The following is a 21,056-nucleotide window of genomic DNA, read 5'->3' as shown; positions in this document are numbered from 1 at the left end:
TCTTTGGACTTTGAATTGGTTCTCAAGCATTACACGTCCCAGTACATGTTCTTGCGCAATTGACATTGACATAAGCAATAAACAACAATTTTCATGGTATCCCTGTTTGAAGATTAAGTAATAATTTAAAGTATATCATTTCTCAATCCGTTATAGGCCGTATATTTATGCTTAACTATTTCAAAATTCACCTTTAAATGACAGAATACTAAAATGCACATCTTTATTCAAGCACCTTCAAGTCTAACTTGAGGAGTTGAGCGTCACACCTGGGTCTTTCTTATGACATTGTATCAATGTGCCACACATTAATGCAATTTATTTCAAAATCTATCCAAAAATGGACGGGATTAAAAACGGACTGACAAGGACAAGCGCTTACTGGGAGATTTGTGAAGATGTCTGTTATCTTAATTTTTGTTTTTTACTCAAAAAGCAGCCTTTTGCCTCCCATAATCAATGATTCATTCTATAGGTCGGGGGTATACGGAATTCATCTAAAAGCCAAATTGTGATCGCCTAACTGACACAAGAGGACGCTCGGACAGATAGACAGACGGACAGATATTTGAGCAGGTCCCCCTCAGGACGATAGTTTTAAAAAATTAAAAAACATCGCAATAATTTAAAAAACATGCATTGTATTCTTAGAAGTATAAAAAACATCTAAATGACAAAAGTGAACGCAAATATGACTCTCATTTACGTTGTATTAGTGTATAAATTGTGACCTTTTTGCACCATTAAGTTTGTAGTTTTAGTGGATGTTTTTCAAAGTCTTTGCTTGGAAGTCTTACTTAATTTTACTGCACTTCTAATAAAAGAAAACATGCCTAGTAAAATGCCTTCTTGTGCTTGTTTCCTTTAATTATAATACAGTGTATAAAACATAGGAAATTGTCCGCCATTTTGAAATCCAAGATGGCTGCCGCAATAAATTTTATTTTTTTTGCATCTTTTCTTCTCGTCCACACTTCAGTAGACTGAAATTAACAAAGCATTTAATTAAAATGCCACAAATTGTGTATATATCTCGCCCATGGGAGAATTAAAGTAAAATTAAAAAATTCAATGGCGGCCATTTTGAAATTGATTTTTAAAGGTCAATGACTAAAAATACAGCCTTGGTAGAGCAAAAAATGAATTCAGCGTACTCAAAATAGGAAGTAAGCCCAACTACCTGCTTGTACTAAAAAATGCCGTTAGGATGAACATTTTCCCCAAAATCAAACCAGTCTATAAGGGCAGCTTCACGGTAATAGTGCATAAATGTTTGATGATACCATCATAGACAATGATTGTTTTGAAATCATTTAATCACTGCAAAATTTCAGTCATGCATTGATCACTATTTTTAAAACATCGCTGAATTTCCAATTCCATTGATATGGGTCATGTTCCCAAAATCATGGAAAAAGTCCCTGAAAAGTTATATAGATTATGCCACGGGGGTTAAAAATTGGCCTAGCCAGTGTTTTTTTTGTTTGTTTTAAATCTATTTGTATAGAAAAATACATTTAGTTTTCTTTTGTGAAACTACAATGACAATAGATATTTGTCATGTAGCATTGTCTAGCAGACCTCTATATATAATTTGTATTTAAATAACTTTAAAATCTTTAACCTCATTATGGAAAATGAGCTCAATATACTTCTTAATTGATATAGAGGCCACCAGCCTACCCATTTCCTACAAACATTGGTTTGTTTGTGAAAAAAATGTACAGATCAAAAGTTGTTCATAGGAAAAACGTCAACTTGATACAAAGTCAAATAAAAAACAACATATAAATTACAAAATTTTAAATGGTTACGTTCAATTTCTTTCGATTTAATTAAACGACAAATTTCACACCCACAATTGAGAGAAGCTGTAACAAAGGCGTAAGAGATTGCAGTTAAGTAAATGAAGTGTATAGAGACTCTTTTTTCACATATAAAATAGCATATAGTATTGTACAGTGTATCAGGATGCGCAGACCCTTATACAATATGTAAAAAGCAAGTTAAAGCTATTTTGTAGGTCGCTAACTGTATCGCCTAAAATAACTGTGTCGTCTTCAAATAACAAAAGTATGACTCATCTAGTGATAAACCACTGTCATCCTTTTCTTGCAAAAATAGTTCAAGGAAACGATAATTAAGGAGAACATCAAAGAGGACATAACCTCTCATTTTTTTAGGCCTACAGCACATTCGTTGGATTCCGAATATGAATTACACAACTTTTTACACAAACTTTAACATGTGAATACATTTCCTTTACTATTCATAAAACCTTTTATGAAGCATTTAAAACAATACAGCATCAATTGATGAAGGACGCGTGCGTAAGCCGAATTGCCTGTCACTAATAGCGTTATAAATTTCTGACCAATCGCTAAGCCGCTTATTCAATATTCCTGTAAAAATGTTCAATTACAAGTGTAAACGTTACGCAGTCACACGGCTCCACATTTTTCATCCAAAAATGTCAGGAATTTAGAATAGCATTAAACATATCAACCATATGAGAAAAGAGTATATTGTTTATCAAACTATCCATGCCACAAGTTTTATTCTTCTTTATTTTCTTAATTCAGCAGAAGTAATTGGCTTATCTAGCTCATCAACACTGTGTGTCCCACAATGCTTTCACATGGGATTATGTGGATATAGTAGTAGAAGTTGTTAACTTTCTTTTAATCCATTTATTTCTATTCATGAACTTTAATGTGTCTATAAATCTAAAAGTACCATGGGATAGCCACTTTAAATCCAAAAGTGTGAATGTCAGTCTCTCCCCTCCAAACGTAAGGCAATTTCGAGTACATGCTCTTATATAAAACAAAAAACATTGACACAACTATATATGAGCCGTGTCACGACAAAACCAACATTGTGGGTTTGCGACCAGCATGTATCCAGACCAGCCTGCACCTCCGCTCAGTCTGATCAGGATCCATGCTGTTCGCTATCAGTTTCTCTTCTTATAATAGAGTTGGTAAGCGATTAGCATGGATCCCGATCAGACTGCGCGGAGGCTCAAGCTGGTCTGGATCCATGCTGGTCGCAAACCCACTATGTTGGTTTTGTCGTGACGCGGCTCATATGCAATTTAAACATCTAACTAGTGAATAATACAATGAAACAACTATTGCGTACCTTATATATTGTAATCCTGAATCACCATTTTTTAAAAAAAAAAAAGAAGATATTTTATATCATAACGGCATTGGACCGCACACCGGATAAAATCGTGTTTTTAGTAAAAAAAATTACCAGGGCAAAGAAAATATTCGATATTTCAGCTGATATGACACTTATTTGACCTGGGTTTGATTTTTTAATTTTCCCCAGTACATGCTAGTGTTGAAAAACTACAGATATCAACAAATAATCAAAATTTGATTTACCTTTTTTGTAAAATGCGGAAGAAACTAATTCCCCAAGTATAAATAATCAGAAATCTGAGTTTTATTTTGATTTACAATTTAGTGTGAATATACTGTACAGGTATAATAAAATGAACATTTGAGTCGGTTACTGGTACGTTTGGCTTAATATCATCTTAAAAGATAATTATTTAACGTATTATACTTTGTAAGTGACTTGATCAAATTTAATAAGTAAATTTCTAATATCAACTGGATAATGATTTATCACCATGGTGCAAACGCCGGAAGTTCATCAGTTCAGTCGTATAAGGTGCGAAATAAATATGATTTTGCTATAATAATAATAATAATAATAATAATAATAATAATAATAATAATAATAATAATTATTATTATTATTATTCAGCAATTTGCATATTCAAAACGAAATAAGAAATCGAAACAAATATCGTTTCTTTCTAACGGTTAAATGTAAATGTTTTTATCCAAACTTTGAATTCATCTTATAGACACCACTATTTTTTATTTTTACATAAATTCAATACCTTTAAAATCGCACCTGTTTTAAATGACCACCGAGGAAATCAGCAAAAAGTGTAACTGTAAATAAACGGTCTGTTTTCAAGCTAAATTTAACCTTCATGACAGCACACGAGAAAAGTCACTTGTGTTCATTGTGTAACAACAAGAGCAACTGCGTGGTATATGTCTTGACTGCCCTATGTTTATTTTTTATTTCCACCCAAAACAGTTTGATATAATTTATCCACAATACAAATTGTTCATTATTGTATTGGTCAAAACAAATATTTTATCTTTGACAGAAAATGGCTCATAACTACTTACGTATATTAAACGTTGGAATGAAAGACGCGGGAGTTTACAAGTGCGAGGCCGAATACGGAAACGGTTGCTATAGTTATAAGGAAGGCAAACTTCAGGTTGTAGACGTAAAGTCTTTCCGTTCATGTACGTGTTTTTATTTTCAATTTATAAGGATTTGTAAAACTTAGATTCATATTGTTATCCATTTAGGTTTTTTTTTCAGAACACTATTACATGTGTTGATTTTCTTGTTACAATGTATTCTAAATATGAAAAATACGAACCAGCGACACAGAACTACCTACTTGACGCCCAGCAGGATACCTAACAAAAATATGACAGGGCACAGGGTATTAATTTAAATAGAATTCAAAATAGGAAATCATAGGAAACCGACAAAGTTAAAGATCGGCCTTCGTCTACGAAGGTAAAAGGGTGCAGAGAAAAAAAAACTTAAGAAAGATTTGGGGGGGGGGGCAAAATTGAAAAATGCTATAAACAGGCTATGTTACATATCATTAATAATATGCATTGTATAATTATATATTTTTTTCAAAGCAGGGATTTCATTAATAATAGTGAAGGGATAATAATTATAGGCGCGAATGTACATTGCGTGATTATTCATGATATCTACAATTTCTATAAATGTGTAAAGTTTTAGTTTATATTTTCCCTTAAAAGACATGTATTTTATATTGGCGATGAATATTTGGTTAATGTTATATTTTGAATTACCTTGTCTGTATTTCGATCGTGTTGCGGTTATCTCGTTTTACACTATCAAAAAGAAACCATAGTACCAATATCGATCAATAATTAAATGGTTGTGATTTGTTCATGTTTTCGACTGAACGTTTTTCGAGAATTACATTTAACTACAACAATGTTCATTTGTGTATTATGATTTGTAGTATAGAATGAAAATAATAAATGATGTATTGTCATCTACTTCTTATTACGGTGGTACAAAGGTGCCATGTGCCTGTTTTTCATTTATCTCGTGGCCACGAGATACTATGTCGTGGCCACAAGTTACTAAAGTCGTGGCCACGAGAAAGCTAAGTCGTGGCCACGAGATAATTTGTTATGGCCACGAGTTACTAAGTCGTGGTCACGAGTACCTAAGTCATGGCCACGAGATACTATGTCAAGGCCACGAGTTACTAAGTCGTGGCCATGAGATAGCTAAGTTGTGGCCACGAGATAAATATCCAACCATTTATATGAATTTCCCTAATTAATTAGACATGTGATATAATACAAGGATATCCCTACTTCACTAGCCTATAAAAGTGCCATTTATACAACTTATTGACTGGTTAATACTTTTACATTTAGCGTCACCGTGACCCTGATTTTTGACCCAATGACCTCGAAATTATTAGATGTCATCTACTGATCAGATCCAATGATCTTTCTGGGTATCATAAACCATGGCTTTCTACATTATTCATCAAACAAGGAGTTTACCTTTTAGGCTATCTACTGTCCATGGACAATGTCCTTTCAAAATAAAATAAACCAGGACTTATTCCTTCTCCTTTATAAACAAGGTTTACAGGCCGTAGTACGTACAAACTGACCATTTCGATCACATTATTGTCCCAACAAAGAGCTATAGTCAAAATTAATGTCTGATGGGCCTTGGAAGGTGACTTTCTAATATAATTCTAAAGACAAGTTTAAAGTGAAAATCTTCAGTAATTTCAAAGATAAATGTTGCAAGTAAAAGATAGTTGTTAAGTTTAAAATATTCATAATATATATAGTGTATTCTGATTGGTTAATTATCTCGTGGCCACGACTTAGCTATTTCGTTCCAACGACTTAGTAACTCGTGGCTACGACAAAGTATCTCGTGTCCACGTCTGAGCTATCTCGTGGCCACGACTTAGTAACTCGTGGCCACGACAAAGTATCTCGTGGCCACGACTTAGCTATCTCGTGGCCACAACTAAGTAACTCGTGGCCACGTCATAGTATTTTGTGGCCACGACTTAGCTATCTCGTGGCCACGAGATAAATAAAAATACACACATGTCACCCTTGTGCCAACGTATCTTATATAGTAATTTTAACATAAAAAAAATAAAATCTTTTTTTTAATTGTTTACATCTCGTATTTCATTTACGCTTTTTTTTTTCGCTCATAATTTAAATGTAATATTGCCTCAAAAAGCTTCAAAGGTAATAAATCTTGATAATCTTTAATAACTTAAAGTCAATATGTGTTCCTCTTAATCTTTTTATCTACATCGTGGTTTGAATACGCATGTCGCGTGACGTTGGTGATTAAATTACACCTTGTCAATTATAAATTGTTGTTGTGCTAAATAAACTACATTATTTACGGAGTAGGTTACATTACTTAAAGCGCATTTCGTTAAGTCATTTTATTACCTTTTTCCAAATATTGATATTAAAGTTCACATAATTTATAGATATATGTCCGATTAATGAAAGAATATTCGTTTTACTTAGTATAAACAGTTCATTTCTAATAACAATCAATTATAATTACTACAAATTATTTGAAATCTGTATTTGAATAGTGTGACACTCTATAACGCAATGAGTATTGCTTTGTGTCTTTATTACATCATAACAGTGCTACTTTAAAATTCAGAATATTGTGCACTGTAACACCGCACTTTGGGGTCAAACGCACTTTGGGGTCCAACCCCAAAGTGCGTTACGTTCTTTGAGGTCCGACCCCAAAGTGCGTTAAACAGGTACAAATGTATTTTTTAACATCAGGCAAACGACCGCACTTTGGGGTCATAGAAAATTAATGTTCATAATGTTTTAAATAATATATTGTTGTCAAAGCGAATGGTAAACAATATCAAGGTATTAAAAAGACGTAAAACATGTGCCCTGGACTATAGTAGAATCAATAGGGATTTAAATGGTCTTAATTAGTAAGTGAAAAACTTTCACCAAATAAATCACCTTATAAAGAATTTGTATCAATTATAAAGCTTAAAATATTTTTTTCTCAAAATTTCCATTTATTTGAAAAGAATGTACACCTTTCATTAACTCCATTGTTTTTAGCTAAATGGAATATTTTCACGTTTTTTATTTACACATTTTATTGAAATATGATAATGTTAGCATAGACAAAGGTATAAATTCTGGGCAATTTTAGTAAGACATTTCAGTAAAAAAAATGTGCCTGATAATATGTTGAAAGAGCCATTTATTTAGCTAAATGTGACATATAAGAAACTTGACTAGGTGTAGATGCGGCTTTAGGTAGTAGTCCTAAAAATATCAACTACTTAAGTAGTCGCACATTAAGAGCGGAGCTTCAGAATAATGTAAAATTCTCTCACTGGGGGTATAGAGGGGATTGTGGGGTATCGATCCCCCCCCCCCGAGGGTTAAAAATAACGTTTTAAAGGCCCATTATGTTTTTATTTGTTGTTCTTAAAAGCTTTTTTATTTTGATGTTCTTCTATTTTATCCAAAAAATACACATTGGCCAATTACCTGAACCATCTTTTTCATCTGTTGGTTTTTTGCAATGATGAGTACAGTTATAGTGAATTAGTATTTTATATGGAAGTCAAATACTACACTGTTTTGACCACTTTTATGACAAATAATCCCAATTTATCGCTACTTTAATCAGGTAATCTGACATTTTCTGATACTATTATTTAACAATATAAAATTCATGTTTGCTCTTTCTAACGAAGTATGTAAGATTTCCCATTAAAAAAGCCTCTGGCGAACGGTTTTTACGGAGCTTACAAAAACCCTTAAGTTTGTTGATAAGCTTAATAATGTATTTGTAAAATCACTATTTATAGTCCGATCGAAAAACTTGATGTTTCACCAGAACATTGCAATAGAGTATATAGTTCTTTGGAAAAAAATATTAACTGTATTTTATTTCATTCCCAACATATTTAAAATGGGGCTCAATATGGCACCAAAAGTTATCAAGTAAATTACAAACGGGACAATTTTAGCAGCATCTTTTAATCATAGGAATACACAATGTCTGTACTAGAGTATTTTGAACGGTGGCATAAAAATGACTTTTGCATTTTTTTTATACTTTTTTTTTTGTTTTTCGTACATATTTGTTTTGTTTGTAGTACATACATGTATTTTTTTTTAAGTTTTGAATGCATACTTTTTTTTAGTTTTGCATACATATTCGTTTTTAATTTTGCATTCATATTTTATTTTAGTTTTTTGTACATATTTTATTTTTGTTTGTTTTTTCGTACACATTTTTACATGACGCAATTTGCAAAGTAGCGGTTTGGATAATAACGCTATTTGTAAAACGCCATTTTTAAACACTTCGCCATTTGTAAATTACAGTACCCCATTTGCAAATGCCATTTGCAAATACCAACATTTTCATTTTGGAGGTATCAAAAAAAAAAAAAAACACTTTTCTGCATATTGTCTCGATGTGGTTAACATTTTACACAAACCGCCTGAAAATCCTTTATGGGGGTTTGAGGATAAGGAGCGGACATGAAACCCAAGTCTTAATCCTTTGACCTGTAGGTGTGTCCCCCGATCTTGAGCCGGCACACCTTGCATATAAGTTCTGCACATTATCTGGATGTGCTTAACAATTGACCCAATTGGTGATCAGTTATTATTATGAATATGCCACACTCAACCCCATCCCCTGAGAATAGCGGGGGGAGGGGGGCATTGACTTTAAACCAAGCCGACCACTGGTAAAATCTTCGACCTGCGGGGGATACTCAGATAACAACATTTCTGCCTTATGCCCCGGAACAGCGCAAACATCAAAGCACGATTCTTTTTTAACCCGCACTCCCCCGGGGGCAAAGTGCGTTTGACCCCAAGGTGCGGTGCGAAGCTTAACGCACTTTGGGGTCGGACCCCAAAGTGCGTTTGACCCCAAAGTGCGGTGTTACAGTGCACACAGATATGATGTAAGAAATTCGGTTTCTGATAGTCATCACACTATATGATTTATGTCATGTATAACAATACATGTATTTTCATTGATGTAAAGTATTCAAAGAACCAAAGTCTTCAATTTTCTGATGTTAATGTACATGGACAAAAATGACAGTATTTTGTTACAAAAATGTGAATTACAAAACGACTAATAGAAATGTATTTAAATAAAAAACACAAACACAACTGTATCCAATGTAAATTGTTATTACCGTAATTTATGAAAATATATATACATATACACATTCATATTATATTTTCTGTTTAAGATGGGAATCTGTGTCATTTTGGTATTTCTTGTTTAGATCTTTACTTTCATTAAATTGTGTATATAGCAATACAATAAATTTTGATGGAGTTGAATACATGCCCTTTTTAATAGAGATATCAATTAAATCAGATAAAAATGTGAAACTGTTTATTTCGTTGATATATAAGATTGCGGTATATCCATTCATGAAGAGGCTATGATTTCATCAAGAATATCAAAGGGATTAGAGGTACAACCTGGAATGCATCCATGGCATGTTACGTTTAGAACTACAGGGGTATGTTACTGTTTACTAATAACCCTAGATCGAACTTATTTTTAAAATATTTTAGATTGCAAGGTTTAATTCAGCACTTAATCGATGTTTTTAAAAACGATTTAAGAAGGACATTGCACATGAGCATGTATATATACCCCCAGATGATTCGATGTAAGAATGTATAACGTTTTATACATGTATACATGCCGGATATTGAGAAAAGATTTCAGGCGTCTTTTTCAGTATAATAAATTATTTATTGTAGTCAATTTTTTAGATTTGCCATCTGTTACGTAGATAAAAGCGACCTTGGATAATGGCCACTCTCAATACTCTACATTCAAAGATACACATATTAAACTTGTTGGTTAACCCGAGATCGATGACGGATGATTATGGCAACAGGCAACGTAATGATGTTGGCTAAGCCAATGAAACGTTTTTGGTTTACACATAAACGTGACGATTGGCTACTAGTATTATGTTGCGGTTCATTGGGCGGTAATGAGGCTTGCCGAGTTACCGGTCGGTAATGAGGCTTGCTGACTTACCCCCCATGGGCGGATTCCCGAGAGACGGATATTCCGATCTGAACCGCAAACATATGTCAGATATTCGTGCATATGCTGCCTTATCATTTGATATTTAAAATTGTTTACTTGATATTTGTATGGTAATTAGTGTCATTAAATCAATAACTATTTTTTTAAAATATCATATGAATTTACAACTTTAATAACATCAACGAAATGACATCATCCATTAGCACATAGTTCCATTCCAAAATGAAGTCATTTTAACGCTGTTCATTCATAATTGTATGGCATGCGACACCCCATGCCAGATGAAATTTAAGCATGAGTAAAACTCACGGAAGCGCCAGTCTGCTATGCAAGAATATATTCTCTTGGTGTGAGGCTTCTATGATGGCATGCTTTTATTCTCTTGTTGATCATAAAATTACTGTAAACGTTTTAGCTTGTTATACTCGTGCAAAAGGGCTTAGACAATTTTTAGACAAATAAATTTATTTATTTCTGATACACCCCCTTGCTATTTTCACAACAGCAGTTGAAAATGTCAAGTGACAGATCTATTTCGTTAACTCAGTTTTGTCATTATATTATGTCTTTTTGGCATATTATCTCTTTTAGTCATGACGATTAAATGCTGAGTCAATTTAGAGGCGTGAAAGATGTTCTAGTTTTCCTTATTCATCATGTAACTCATATATATTTTCCCAAAATGCTTTCGAGGAATTCCTCCGTTTTAAGAATTTTTAAATTGACACCAAAATTATAAAAAGCATACACAAGAATGCCGATTTGAACTAATTTTGGTACAAATAAATGTCATATAAGAGAAGTCACTTTACCCGCGTTATCAAACAGCAAATAATGCATGCTTATTGTTACGTATTTCCCTAGATAGCACAACATAAAGTCATGCAACATTATTGTTAAAAAATGAAATCAATACGAAACTTAATTGACTAAAGATTTAAATAGTTTTTACATTTCAAGGAGGCAATATATAGGAAACAAGCATATTGTGGTGGTACCTTGATATCCCAGCGATACGTCATAACTGCTGCTAGCTGTATCATTGACTTTAATGCAGCATTTCGTGTTCCTTTTTCGGCAGAAAATGTGGAAATTTTAATGGGTAAAATGTATTTTGTTATATCATTCAAGTGATAGAAAAGAAAATGAAGCATATTGAAGTTGTACATACTGGTCACAAACAATTTCTTTCTTTCATACAAAATAAAATTTATGGTTTTTTTTCAAGGTGTTGTAGGTTCAAAAATCAAGTACAGCTGGACCATCTTGTTCAGTACTTGTGAGCTAATGGATTACAGAAATATATTTCTAAATAATTATTGAACATAAAGCATATATTTTCACAACATTAAATATAAATATAGATTAAGGATAATATTTGATATTTCAATATATTGAAAATATGTTATACTACAGATATATGTTTCATACGTGAGAAAAAAAAACAACATTTAATGAACATTTGTATGAATGAATTCAGGCACAACAGATTGTACAGGAACTCAGAATGATGGGATAAGAAGAACCGTACGAAGTTTTACGATTCATCCAGATTACGAAGACAGAGGAGTTTATGATAATGACATAGCATTGATAGAACTGGACAGTCCGGTTGAATACAACGATAATATACGTCCTATATGTATTGAACCGGCGGAATACAATGACAGGGTGTTTCTAGGTGGCACCTTTGGTCGCGTGTTTGGGAAAGTCGCTGGCTGCGGTGCAATAACGTCAAGAGGCAGATCGATGCCGAAGAGACTGATGGTAATTATTTAAGATATGAATACTTAGATTCAAAGAGTAAGATTTTTGTCCGTTATTGTCGAATACTGGTTAGTGATACTTAATTAGATTGTATTAATGTATTAAAATGATTTATATAAGCAGAAAAAGAGGGGTTCAGTGACCCTATCAGTCAGTTCAAAGACAAGATGTTATATTATTACTTTGTTCATGTATTAAATATAAAGACGTTTTTGATCACAGAAAATGTTATGATTTTTTTCCAAGATTTAAGGGATCAAATTACCGATTGTAATCTTATCAGGAGCATTAAAAATACATTCTTGGTGAATGTTATAAATTCAAAAAGTTTCGAAAATTCTAGCTTTATGTAAAAATATAATGTTTTACTTAATCATTATACTAGTTTATTACATGCTTTTCGGTGGTTTATAGAAATATATCAGTGATATAAAAACTGGTAATTTCACTGCTTGAAACAGTGAAATTACCACTTTGATAATTTCACTGTTTTGAATTTAAGCCCCTTACGTTGTTTCAGTGAAATACCAGCGTGCACAGAACTGGGTACCATTTTAATGACGTGACGTCGTAAATGACGTCACGTTGTATTATTATTTGGCGCGCTTTTGATTCAGTATTAGGTTAAATGTCTTTTTAAAACGTTTCTTTGCATATAATAAAAAGAAAATTTGTTTAGTTTAGAGTAAGATCAAAATATATTTCACCTTGTGAACACCAAAGGTTCATATTTCACTCGTGGCTGCGCCACTCGTGAAATATACCTTTTGGTGCTCACTCGGTGAAATATATTCCGATCTTACACTGAACTAAACAAATATCCTCTATATAACATTGCATTAACATTATACCACTGAAACTAACGTCATGGTAATTTATTTTATGTGAATGGCTCATTCATGTGTATCTTATACATGCTTTTATCGTATTGATTTTACAAAAAGGTGGTGCGGGTAAGTGATAAACAGACTAACGTGAGATATTCAGGTCGACATGCGTATATGTATAGAAATTGCAAAACCTCTATATGTAAATGACAACAACGCATATTTATGTACCGCACATGTCAAAAACAATTGCAAAATAAATGTTTATGAATTAATTTCTGAACGGGTTAAAGATCATATTATATCGATTCGGTACCGAAACTCAGCAACCAAGTACTACAGTGCTAATTACAAATGCGTTCATACCAAAACAAAAACCGTGATATTAAAAAGAAAGCTGTAGCTAAAGCCATCATAAAAACACTATTCTAATTTGTATGCGCCAATCTCAAATTTTATTTTAAAACCATCAACAATCAAAAAGTAATATATTAAATGATGATTGAAATTACTTCTTTTTTATTTTAATTTGAATTTTAAAAGGATTTTTTTTTAGCTAAAGTTTTGCTTTTCATATGGTTTAGTTTAATACATTTTATAACAGAGAAATCAATGGGCAATTAACGTTATAGACTCACAGGCACAATGTTTTGTGCTTGGGTTGCGTTTTTTTGCAAGTCGCCCTTCCTTGTTGATCTTGTTTTTCATATTTTTAGTTTAATTCATTTTATAACATTTACCTATTTCATATTATAGGATGTATATATTCCGTATGTGGACAGAGAAACGTGTCTTGAATCAATGGACCATCATCGTCATAGGCTAACTGACACGATGTTTTGTGCTGGGAGTAATGTAAGTATTATAATATTATATTTGGTAAGGTGTGTGTAGGACACGTATTGATTTCAAGCTGATAGCCTAGTGATGTTTAAAATTAATTATATCCATTTCTCAAATCATTCATTAACATTGCGGATAAAAAACACAGCACAAACATGATTATAATGATATTATCTAGCATATGAACCAATATTTGTCGATATTTTCTATTTCATTGATTTTTATAAAAAAAAACAAGAACGTGTTTGTTAAACACAAATGCCCCTAGCTCAGATTCTTGTCAGTAGCAATATTTCAAAAAATGTTTACCCATTCACTCAGTTATGGACAGAAAAATTGCCAAAAAAATGTAAACACAAGTTATATAGCTTGACAAAGACATGGCATTTTGTAATTGTGAAAATATAAGTTGCCAAAAAATATTCAACTTCATGCAAGTTATCTTCCTACCAAATATGAAATATTTAATTTTGTCATTAAATAAAGGTTGTATGGGCAAAAGTGTAAAAATCTATTTTGAGCACTGGTGACCTTGACCAAACTGACCCCTAACTCTAGCCAAAAGAAGAATACCATGTAAGTTATCTTCCTACCAAATATGAAATACATCTGTCAATAAATAAAGACTGTATGGGCAAAAGTGTAAAAATCTATTTTTAGCACTGGTGACCTTGACCCAACTGACCCCTTACTCCATCCAAAGAAAGAATACCATGCAAGTTATCTTCCTACCAAATATGAAATACATCTGTCAATAAATAAAAACTGTATGGGCAAAAGTGAAAAAAATCTATTTTTAGCACAAGTGACCTTTACCCACTGATCCTTACCCCAATCAAAAGGATGAATACCATGCAAGTTATCATTCTACCAAATATAACATATATTTGTCATTAAATAAAGGCTGTATGGGCAAAAGTGTAAAAATCTATTTTAGCACTGGTGACCTTGACCCAACTGACCACTAACTCCATCAAAGTTTATGTTTCTATCAATTATAAATAACATCTGTCTATAGAATAAGGTCAATACACCTGTAAAATGTAAAAATCTATTTTTAACATTGGTGACCTTGACATTCGTAACATTGACCTTGACCCAAATGACCCCTTACTACACCCAAAGAAGGAGGACCTCCCTTGGCATGTGTGTATTAAACTAAGACATCAACTAAAAAATAAAGGCTGTATGAGCAAAAATGTTTATATTTATTTTTTAAACCAGTCACCTTGACTTTGACCCTAGAGACCGCTTACTCAACAAAAAATTAGAGGACCATCAAAGGTATCCACCTAATAAATATGAAAGATATCATTAAAGAAATTCAGCAATTAGAAGAAATTTAAGATAAATCCAACTTGCCGAAATAGGTTAACCAGACAAGGCCCTATTTTCAAAGTGAAAAAAAGGGAAATAACTGGGAAATATGGATGACACAGTTATATAACTTGGCAATATCATGTACTTTGTATTGATAAGTAAGTGTGGAAATTATAAAGCCATTAGTATAGAAAAAACTTAAGATATTTCCAACTTGCCGTTTTAGGTTAACCATTATTCATTTTCAAAGTGCTGAAAAGGGCAATTACTTGGTAAATATGAAAGCCAGAGTTATGTAACTTGCCCAGATCATGAACTTTGTATTGATTAGTAAATGTGTAAACTTAGAAGCCATTGGTACAAGTAGAACTAAAGAAAAATCCAACTAGCCGTTCTAGGTTAACCTCGTACGGACATACGAACAGACGGACGGACGGACGGAACAATTACTATATGCCCGGGGCATAAAAAGCACAAATATGCTAAATGAATTCCATTGTTTAATCAAAGTTTAGCTGTAACACAAACGTTGGCATGTTCTATGATTGGATAGAGAGCGTTACACTTTTCTTAAACATAATTTGGTGATTCTGTTTGGTTTTGAACTTAATTTAACAAGCAAACAATACGCTACATTTCAAGACACAAATATGCTGCAAACTATAAAAACTTTCATTGGTAGCGCGATTTGAGTAAATAAAATCAATATGATATTTTTTGTCATTCATTTGCCTGTGGTTCCCTTTTATATATTTTACCAGTATATATTTTTCTGGCCAATTAAAGATTGGTAGAACTGGAGACAGTTGCGAAGGAGACAATGGCGGCGGCTTAATCATGGCAACAAGCACAAGATGGGTTCTCACTGGGATTGTTTCCTGGGGCATGGGATGTGATGTGGATAAATACTACGGTGTTTACACAAACGTTGGCATGTTCTATGATTGGATAGAGAGTGTTACAAAATTTAACGAAGAGGAGGTGCCAGACTTTATCAATCATAATTAATCTTGAATAGTGCATACATGCTGATATAAGATGAACTACAATATGACTCATTTAGCAATAGTAGCAATTTATTATTCATTAACGTGCATGCTTTGCTTATGATGTTTTATTACATGTTAACGTACTTTTCTGTTTCACTATGGATGAAAAGAATGAAATATGTTTCATTATTGCTTTTTAGTTTATACAAATTTATTTTCAGTTCTATTGGAAGCTATAAGTTTATTGAAACACTCTCGAATCCGTTCCTGGAACCAAGCAGTGACAAGGAATGGATGTAAAATTTCTTGCACAAGAAACAACAGCTTGCCCCTAAAAGAATAAAAATCTGGCAGAAAAAAAGCAACCAAACATATAAGTATAAAAAGTATGGCAAAATACTGACAAATGCCATTTACGAAGGATAAATTAACAACCATAGTAATCAATATTAGTCATTTGGGGTGTGGCTGGCGATAAAGTTTCCTCTGGCGAAGTCCCCTTTCAAAACAATAGGTCATATATAAAATCACGTACTTATTTGGAATAGGCAATTCTTCTGCCATGTTGTACAGATTACTTATTTTAGCGAAGGACCTGACACAGTGATATACCGGTAAAGTAAGTTTGTGTTAGCTGCGATCCCATTGCAAAGAAGCTCTCCACTTCTTAATTGAAGATATTTCAAAGAAAAGCCGGGACCGGACATGGGTTTAAATCTGCCTGTGGTTCCAACTCCCTGAATTTGGTTAACTGAAAGCAATAAAGAGCATCGCAAATTCCATAAGAACGGCCGGGGGCGTGGTTAGCTTTTATTAAAATGTTAAGATTTGCCATGAGAGCACAGTCTAAATATAATTTCTATTGTTACACAGAATTATAAAAACCTAGCAAATCGTTCAAATGTAATGCAGCTTATAGATGCTCCAAAGTGAAGAGCTTTATCAAAATAATAATTCTTCTTAAATGGATAACCAATTAATTCAAAATCGAAAGGCCTCACTGGTATTAAATTGATATAAAAATTCCAGAAACATTTAAAATAATAAAAATCATTGAAGAATAATAAATGCATATAAATTGTAAATTTGCATATTACAACACACCCTTTGTAAAGGATTTCGGATAACAACTAGACTTTTCTAAGTATGCACTTCTATATATCTTTTATTTTCACACATCAGCATAAACAAAGCGATTCTCTGAAACAAATTATAAAGTAATTAACTAATACATTCATTTCTGATATAAACTTAACAAATAAATAATAGAATAGAATAATTGAATAATTATTTCCTATGACGAAGAATCTTAATAAACAGAAGTAAAGTTAAAATCCATAAAATAAATAATCGTAACAATTGATTAAAATTAATAAATACTTCATTAGAAAATTCTTTTTATCCGTTAACAAATAAATAAATCAAAATAATTTAAGCAGCTATCATACCGACTATAATGTCTTTCACATCGAAACCTTTAAAAAACAGTTTCAGCTTTAACGTTTAACGCCGCTACATATAACGGAAGTTACCTTTTAAAATTCATAACAAACAATTACGTCAAAATGACGCGCTAAACTATTCAGCGCGTAACGTTAAATAAATTGGCGCCAAACAACGTTTAACGTAAGAAATATATTTTAATTAGAATCGGTAATAAACGATTCTTACAGTGCCCTCCATGAAATATCTGAATTTCATCAAATCATTTAATATCAATAAACAATATATTATCGATACAAAAATGTAAATTGCAACGAACTTCATGTTCATAAGAATGATTATATTTGCAATAAATCATGCATGATATTAAAGTACTTGCTACTGTTAAAACAATTTATTTAATACACAGTATGTATCCTTTTAAACAGTAACGTAATCTTGTGAAATATTTTCAGCGTAATACAATAATTAGTCTGAACATTCTAAAAGGCACAACTTTGTGATTGGCCTTATCATAGCTGAGCTCCTAGTTTGAACTTTACATTTACGTATATGCCCATCCCTACCCTTAATGACTTCGGTTACTCTGCCTAGTGGCAACTGTCCTCTAGGAACACTATTGTCTACCATAAGCAAAATGTTATCTACATGTACGTCTCTAGGGCTGAGGCTGACGACCGTCGGCGCACGTTCAGATTCCGGAATCGTATTAAGTACCCTCCGACTGTTACTTATTTAGTTTGTAAGTCTGAAGCCACCTAAGCTCATCTGGGACTGTAAATCTGCTGCAAGTTTAACAGCTTTATCTTCAGATTCTACAGACTTCAGGCAGTCATCTACGTAAAAGTTTCTCTTTACAGTTGATAATACTGCAGGTTCAAATCTCTATGCATTGTCAATGGCAGTTCTTCTCAGCGCATACGCAGCGCAGCTCGGAGAAGAAGTTGCTCCAAATATGTGGACTTTCATACAATAAGTCATGGGTGTTATAGATAAATCTCCACCAGGCCACCATAGAAAACGTAGGGCATCACAGTTCTTCTCACATACACGTACCTGATGAAACATTGCCTCTATGTCAGCGGAAAGAGCTACATTTTCTTGTCGAAATCTGGTTAAAACGCCTACAAGACTGTTCATCATATCAGGACCTTGTAAAAGTTGACTATTTAGTGAAATACCTTTATATTTTGCCGCACAATCAAATACAACACGCACTTTTCCGTGTTTATTCACGTTTGCTACAGGATGGTGGGGGTAAATACCATATCTGTTCTGAGTTCGTATCTTTATTTGTCACTTCTTTTGCGAATCCTTTATCAATATAGTCTGTCATTGTTTTGGTATACATCTCATGTAACACATTGTCACGAGAAAGTTTTCTTTTCGGGTGATTCAATCGCGCATGCGCAAGCACTAAATTATTCGGCAATTTTGTGTCATCCTGTCGCCATGATAATCCCATCTCATAGTGTCCATTAACATGAGAAAGTGTAGATTCCATAATTCCAAGTGCTCTCTTATCTTCAACTGACATGGAATTTTTCTCATTATAGGATGCGTCATTTAAGTCTGACGTCCACATACGTTCAAGTTGTTGTTGTAGTATGGCGTCACTTGACGGACCGAAATGAATGTTTATTGGCGTTCTTCTGTTGTCTGTTTTATTATGTTTTGAACTATTGTATGGTATTGGTCCACGAACTGCCCAACCAAGTTGCGTTCTCACTGCATATGGCTCATTACTACTTCCTGTTCGTATCTCTAGGGGAATATGTGCTACCGGTGTATCAGTGCCAATTAGTTACATGACTTCATTAACGTTCACGTTCGGAATATTCAAGTCACTTAAATATTGTATATTTCTAATATCATCGGCAGTAGCTGCAGATCGCGTAGAAATAGGCAAATGTTTTACTGTCCAAACATTGTGAAGCTTCCCTTCACTTTCACCGGAAATAGGACTCACAGTTAGATCAACTTCTATTCCATGTATTGCGTTCCTTGTTGAATTAACAGTTGAAATCTGGAAAGTAACTGGCCTACTAGATATATTCAGCTTCTGTATAAGCTTTTCGTCACACAGGGTTTTGTCTGCACCATCGTCAAGCAGGGCATATGTTTGACAGAAGTAACCGTCCCTACCCTTAACAGTTACAGGTATAATCCCCAAACATGTTTTAGAAAATGAGCCATTTGTGGCCGTACAATTAATTGAAGGTTGCGTTACAGTCTTATCAGAACCTACCGGGAACCAGCTATGTAATAATGTATGATGTTTGCTGCTACAATCAGGTATAGTACATGATTTCTCTTTCCTACATTCATTAGACCTGTGATTGCGTTTAAGACAATTGAAACATAATCTGTTCTTAACAACATATTTGTTTCTGTCTGTTAAAGTCATTTTCTTAAATCTATGACATGATGCTAAGTCTAAGCATGAACCAGAGCAACAATAACATTTTCTTTCGTTCTTGTGTTTATCACTTTCAGTATATGACGACAAGGTAGTTATTTTGCCTTTAACATAATTACTAGGCTGACTATTGGGCTGTTTTCTTACTTGGGATGGTACATTTTCTTTAACAATATCAATACCATATACCGAACAAGCAACACGTGATCTTTCTTCAACAAATTTCAACAAAGCAAAGAATCTCGGCTCTTTGTCGCACTCATAGATTGTATGTGCAATATCTGCCCACTTGGTTCGCATATGCATAGGCAAACGTCTAACAATTCGTCTTAAGTTTTCTGAATTATTTACATCAGAAACAAAACCTAATTGGGAAAAGGTCATATGACATCTTAGCATATCTAATGCTAACTTAGATAGTTCGTCAATATCAGACGCTTTAATTTGAGGGCCATACAACAGTTTATCAATGTAATTTCTGGCAATTACATGTGGCCTACCATAACGTGAATGTAAAATAGCTTTAGCTTGTCTGTACCCTTCATTTGAATCTAACAATACGCAATCTTCAATACATGATTTCGCCTCACCATTACAATATTTAATAAGGTAGCTTAATCTAAGTCTATCATCACTTACATTGACTCCACATTTGTCTCAAAATTCTTGATAAACTTGCAATAATCTATCGCAGAACCATTAAATGTTAATAATTCGGGCTTTGGTAAGTTAAACTCTTCTTGTAATATTGTTGCTAGTTTCTCAAATGCTGAACTACTGCTATCACGCGAACCGGAAGTTAAGGTATTGTCTGTCTTACCATTGAATTTTATAGACTGTTCTGTAACCTTAGATACGGACTCACAATCAAATCTGTTCTGTAAAAACACATGAAAGTCTGCACTAGCTAAAGTATCAGGTGGTACATTTTTGTGACCGGAAGTAGAAGCATTTATGTCACGTTCATTTTCCTGATGCGTCTGTTCCGTAATTCGTGCACTTACTGGAATTTCTTCGTTACTCTCAGTAAAAACTGACTCCTCAATTCTAGCAATTTCTATCTCGCTCTCCTGTTTTAATAGTTCACGTTCATTCTCTATTTCCTTTTGCTGCCGTTCAAGTCTCTGTTTTGCTCTCAACATTTTTAATCGGTGTTCTGCAACAAGCCGTTTTGCTTTTGCGTTTTGC

The 21,056-nt window shown here is 33.3% G+C and overlaps 1 protein-coding gene across 1 annotated transcript; it reads left to right on the top strand.

Annotated features, from left to right (window-relative positions):
• The first annotated feature begins 4,205 nt into the window (after positions 1 to 4,205).
• On the top strand, positions 4,206 to 16,187 carry LOC132730096 (coagulation factor IX-like). Its single transcript, XM_060715949.1, has 6 exons — positions 4,206 to 4,346; positions 9,606 to 9,715; positions 11,221 to 11,362; positions 11,741 to 12,027; positions 13,611 to 13,709; positions 15,804 to 16,187. Exons 1-6 carry the CDS (start codon positions 4,241 to 4,243, stop codon positions 16,023 to 16,025), a joined length of 966 nt encoding a protein of 321 aa, XP_060571932.1. The 5' UTR covers positions 4,206 to 4,240; the 3' UTR covers positions 16,026 to 16,187.
• Positions 16,188 to 21,056: the final 4,869 nt, after the last annotated feature.

Source organism: Ruditapes philippinarum, unplaced genomic scaffold (genome assembly GCF_026571515.1).
Source record: "Ruditapes philippinarum isolate M1 unplaced genomic scaffold, ASM2657151v2 ctg1326_1_1_1_1, whole genome shotgun sequence".
NCBI lineage: Eukaryota > Metazoa > Mollusca > Bivalvia > Venerida > Veneridae > Ruditapes > Ruditapes philippinarum.
Note: the sequence above shows the minus strand (reverse complement) of the source record. Positions and strands in the feature narration are given on the sequence as shown.

Coding starts and splice junctions, on each gene's coding strand:
- LOC132730096 (XM_060715949.1), top strand. CDS start 4,241: ATGAAAGACGCGGGAGTTTACAAGTGCGAGGCCGAATACGGAAACGGT. Junction 4,347..9,605: donor CGTAAAGTCTTTCCGTTCAT/GTACGTGTTTTT, acceptor TTGATATATAAG/ATTGCGGTATATCCATTCAT. Junction 11,363..11,740: donor AAATGTGGAAATTTTAATGG/GTAAAATGTATT, acceptor GAATGAATTCAG/GCACAACAGATTGTACAGGA.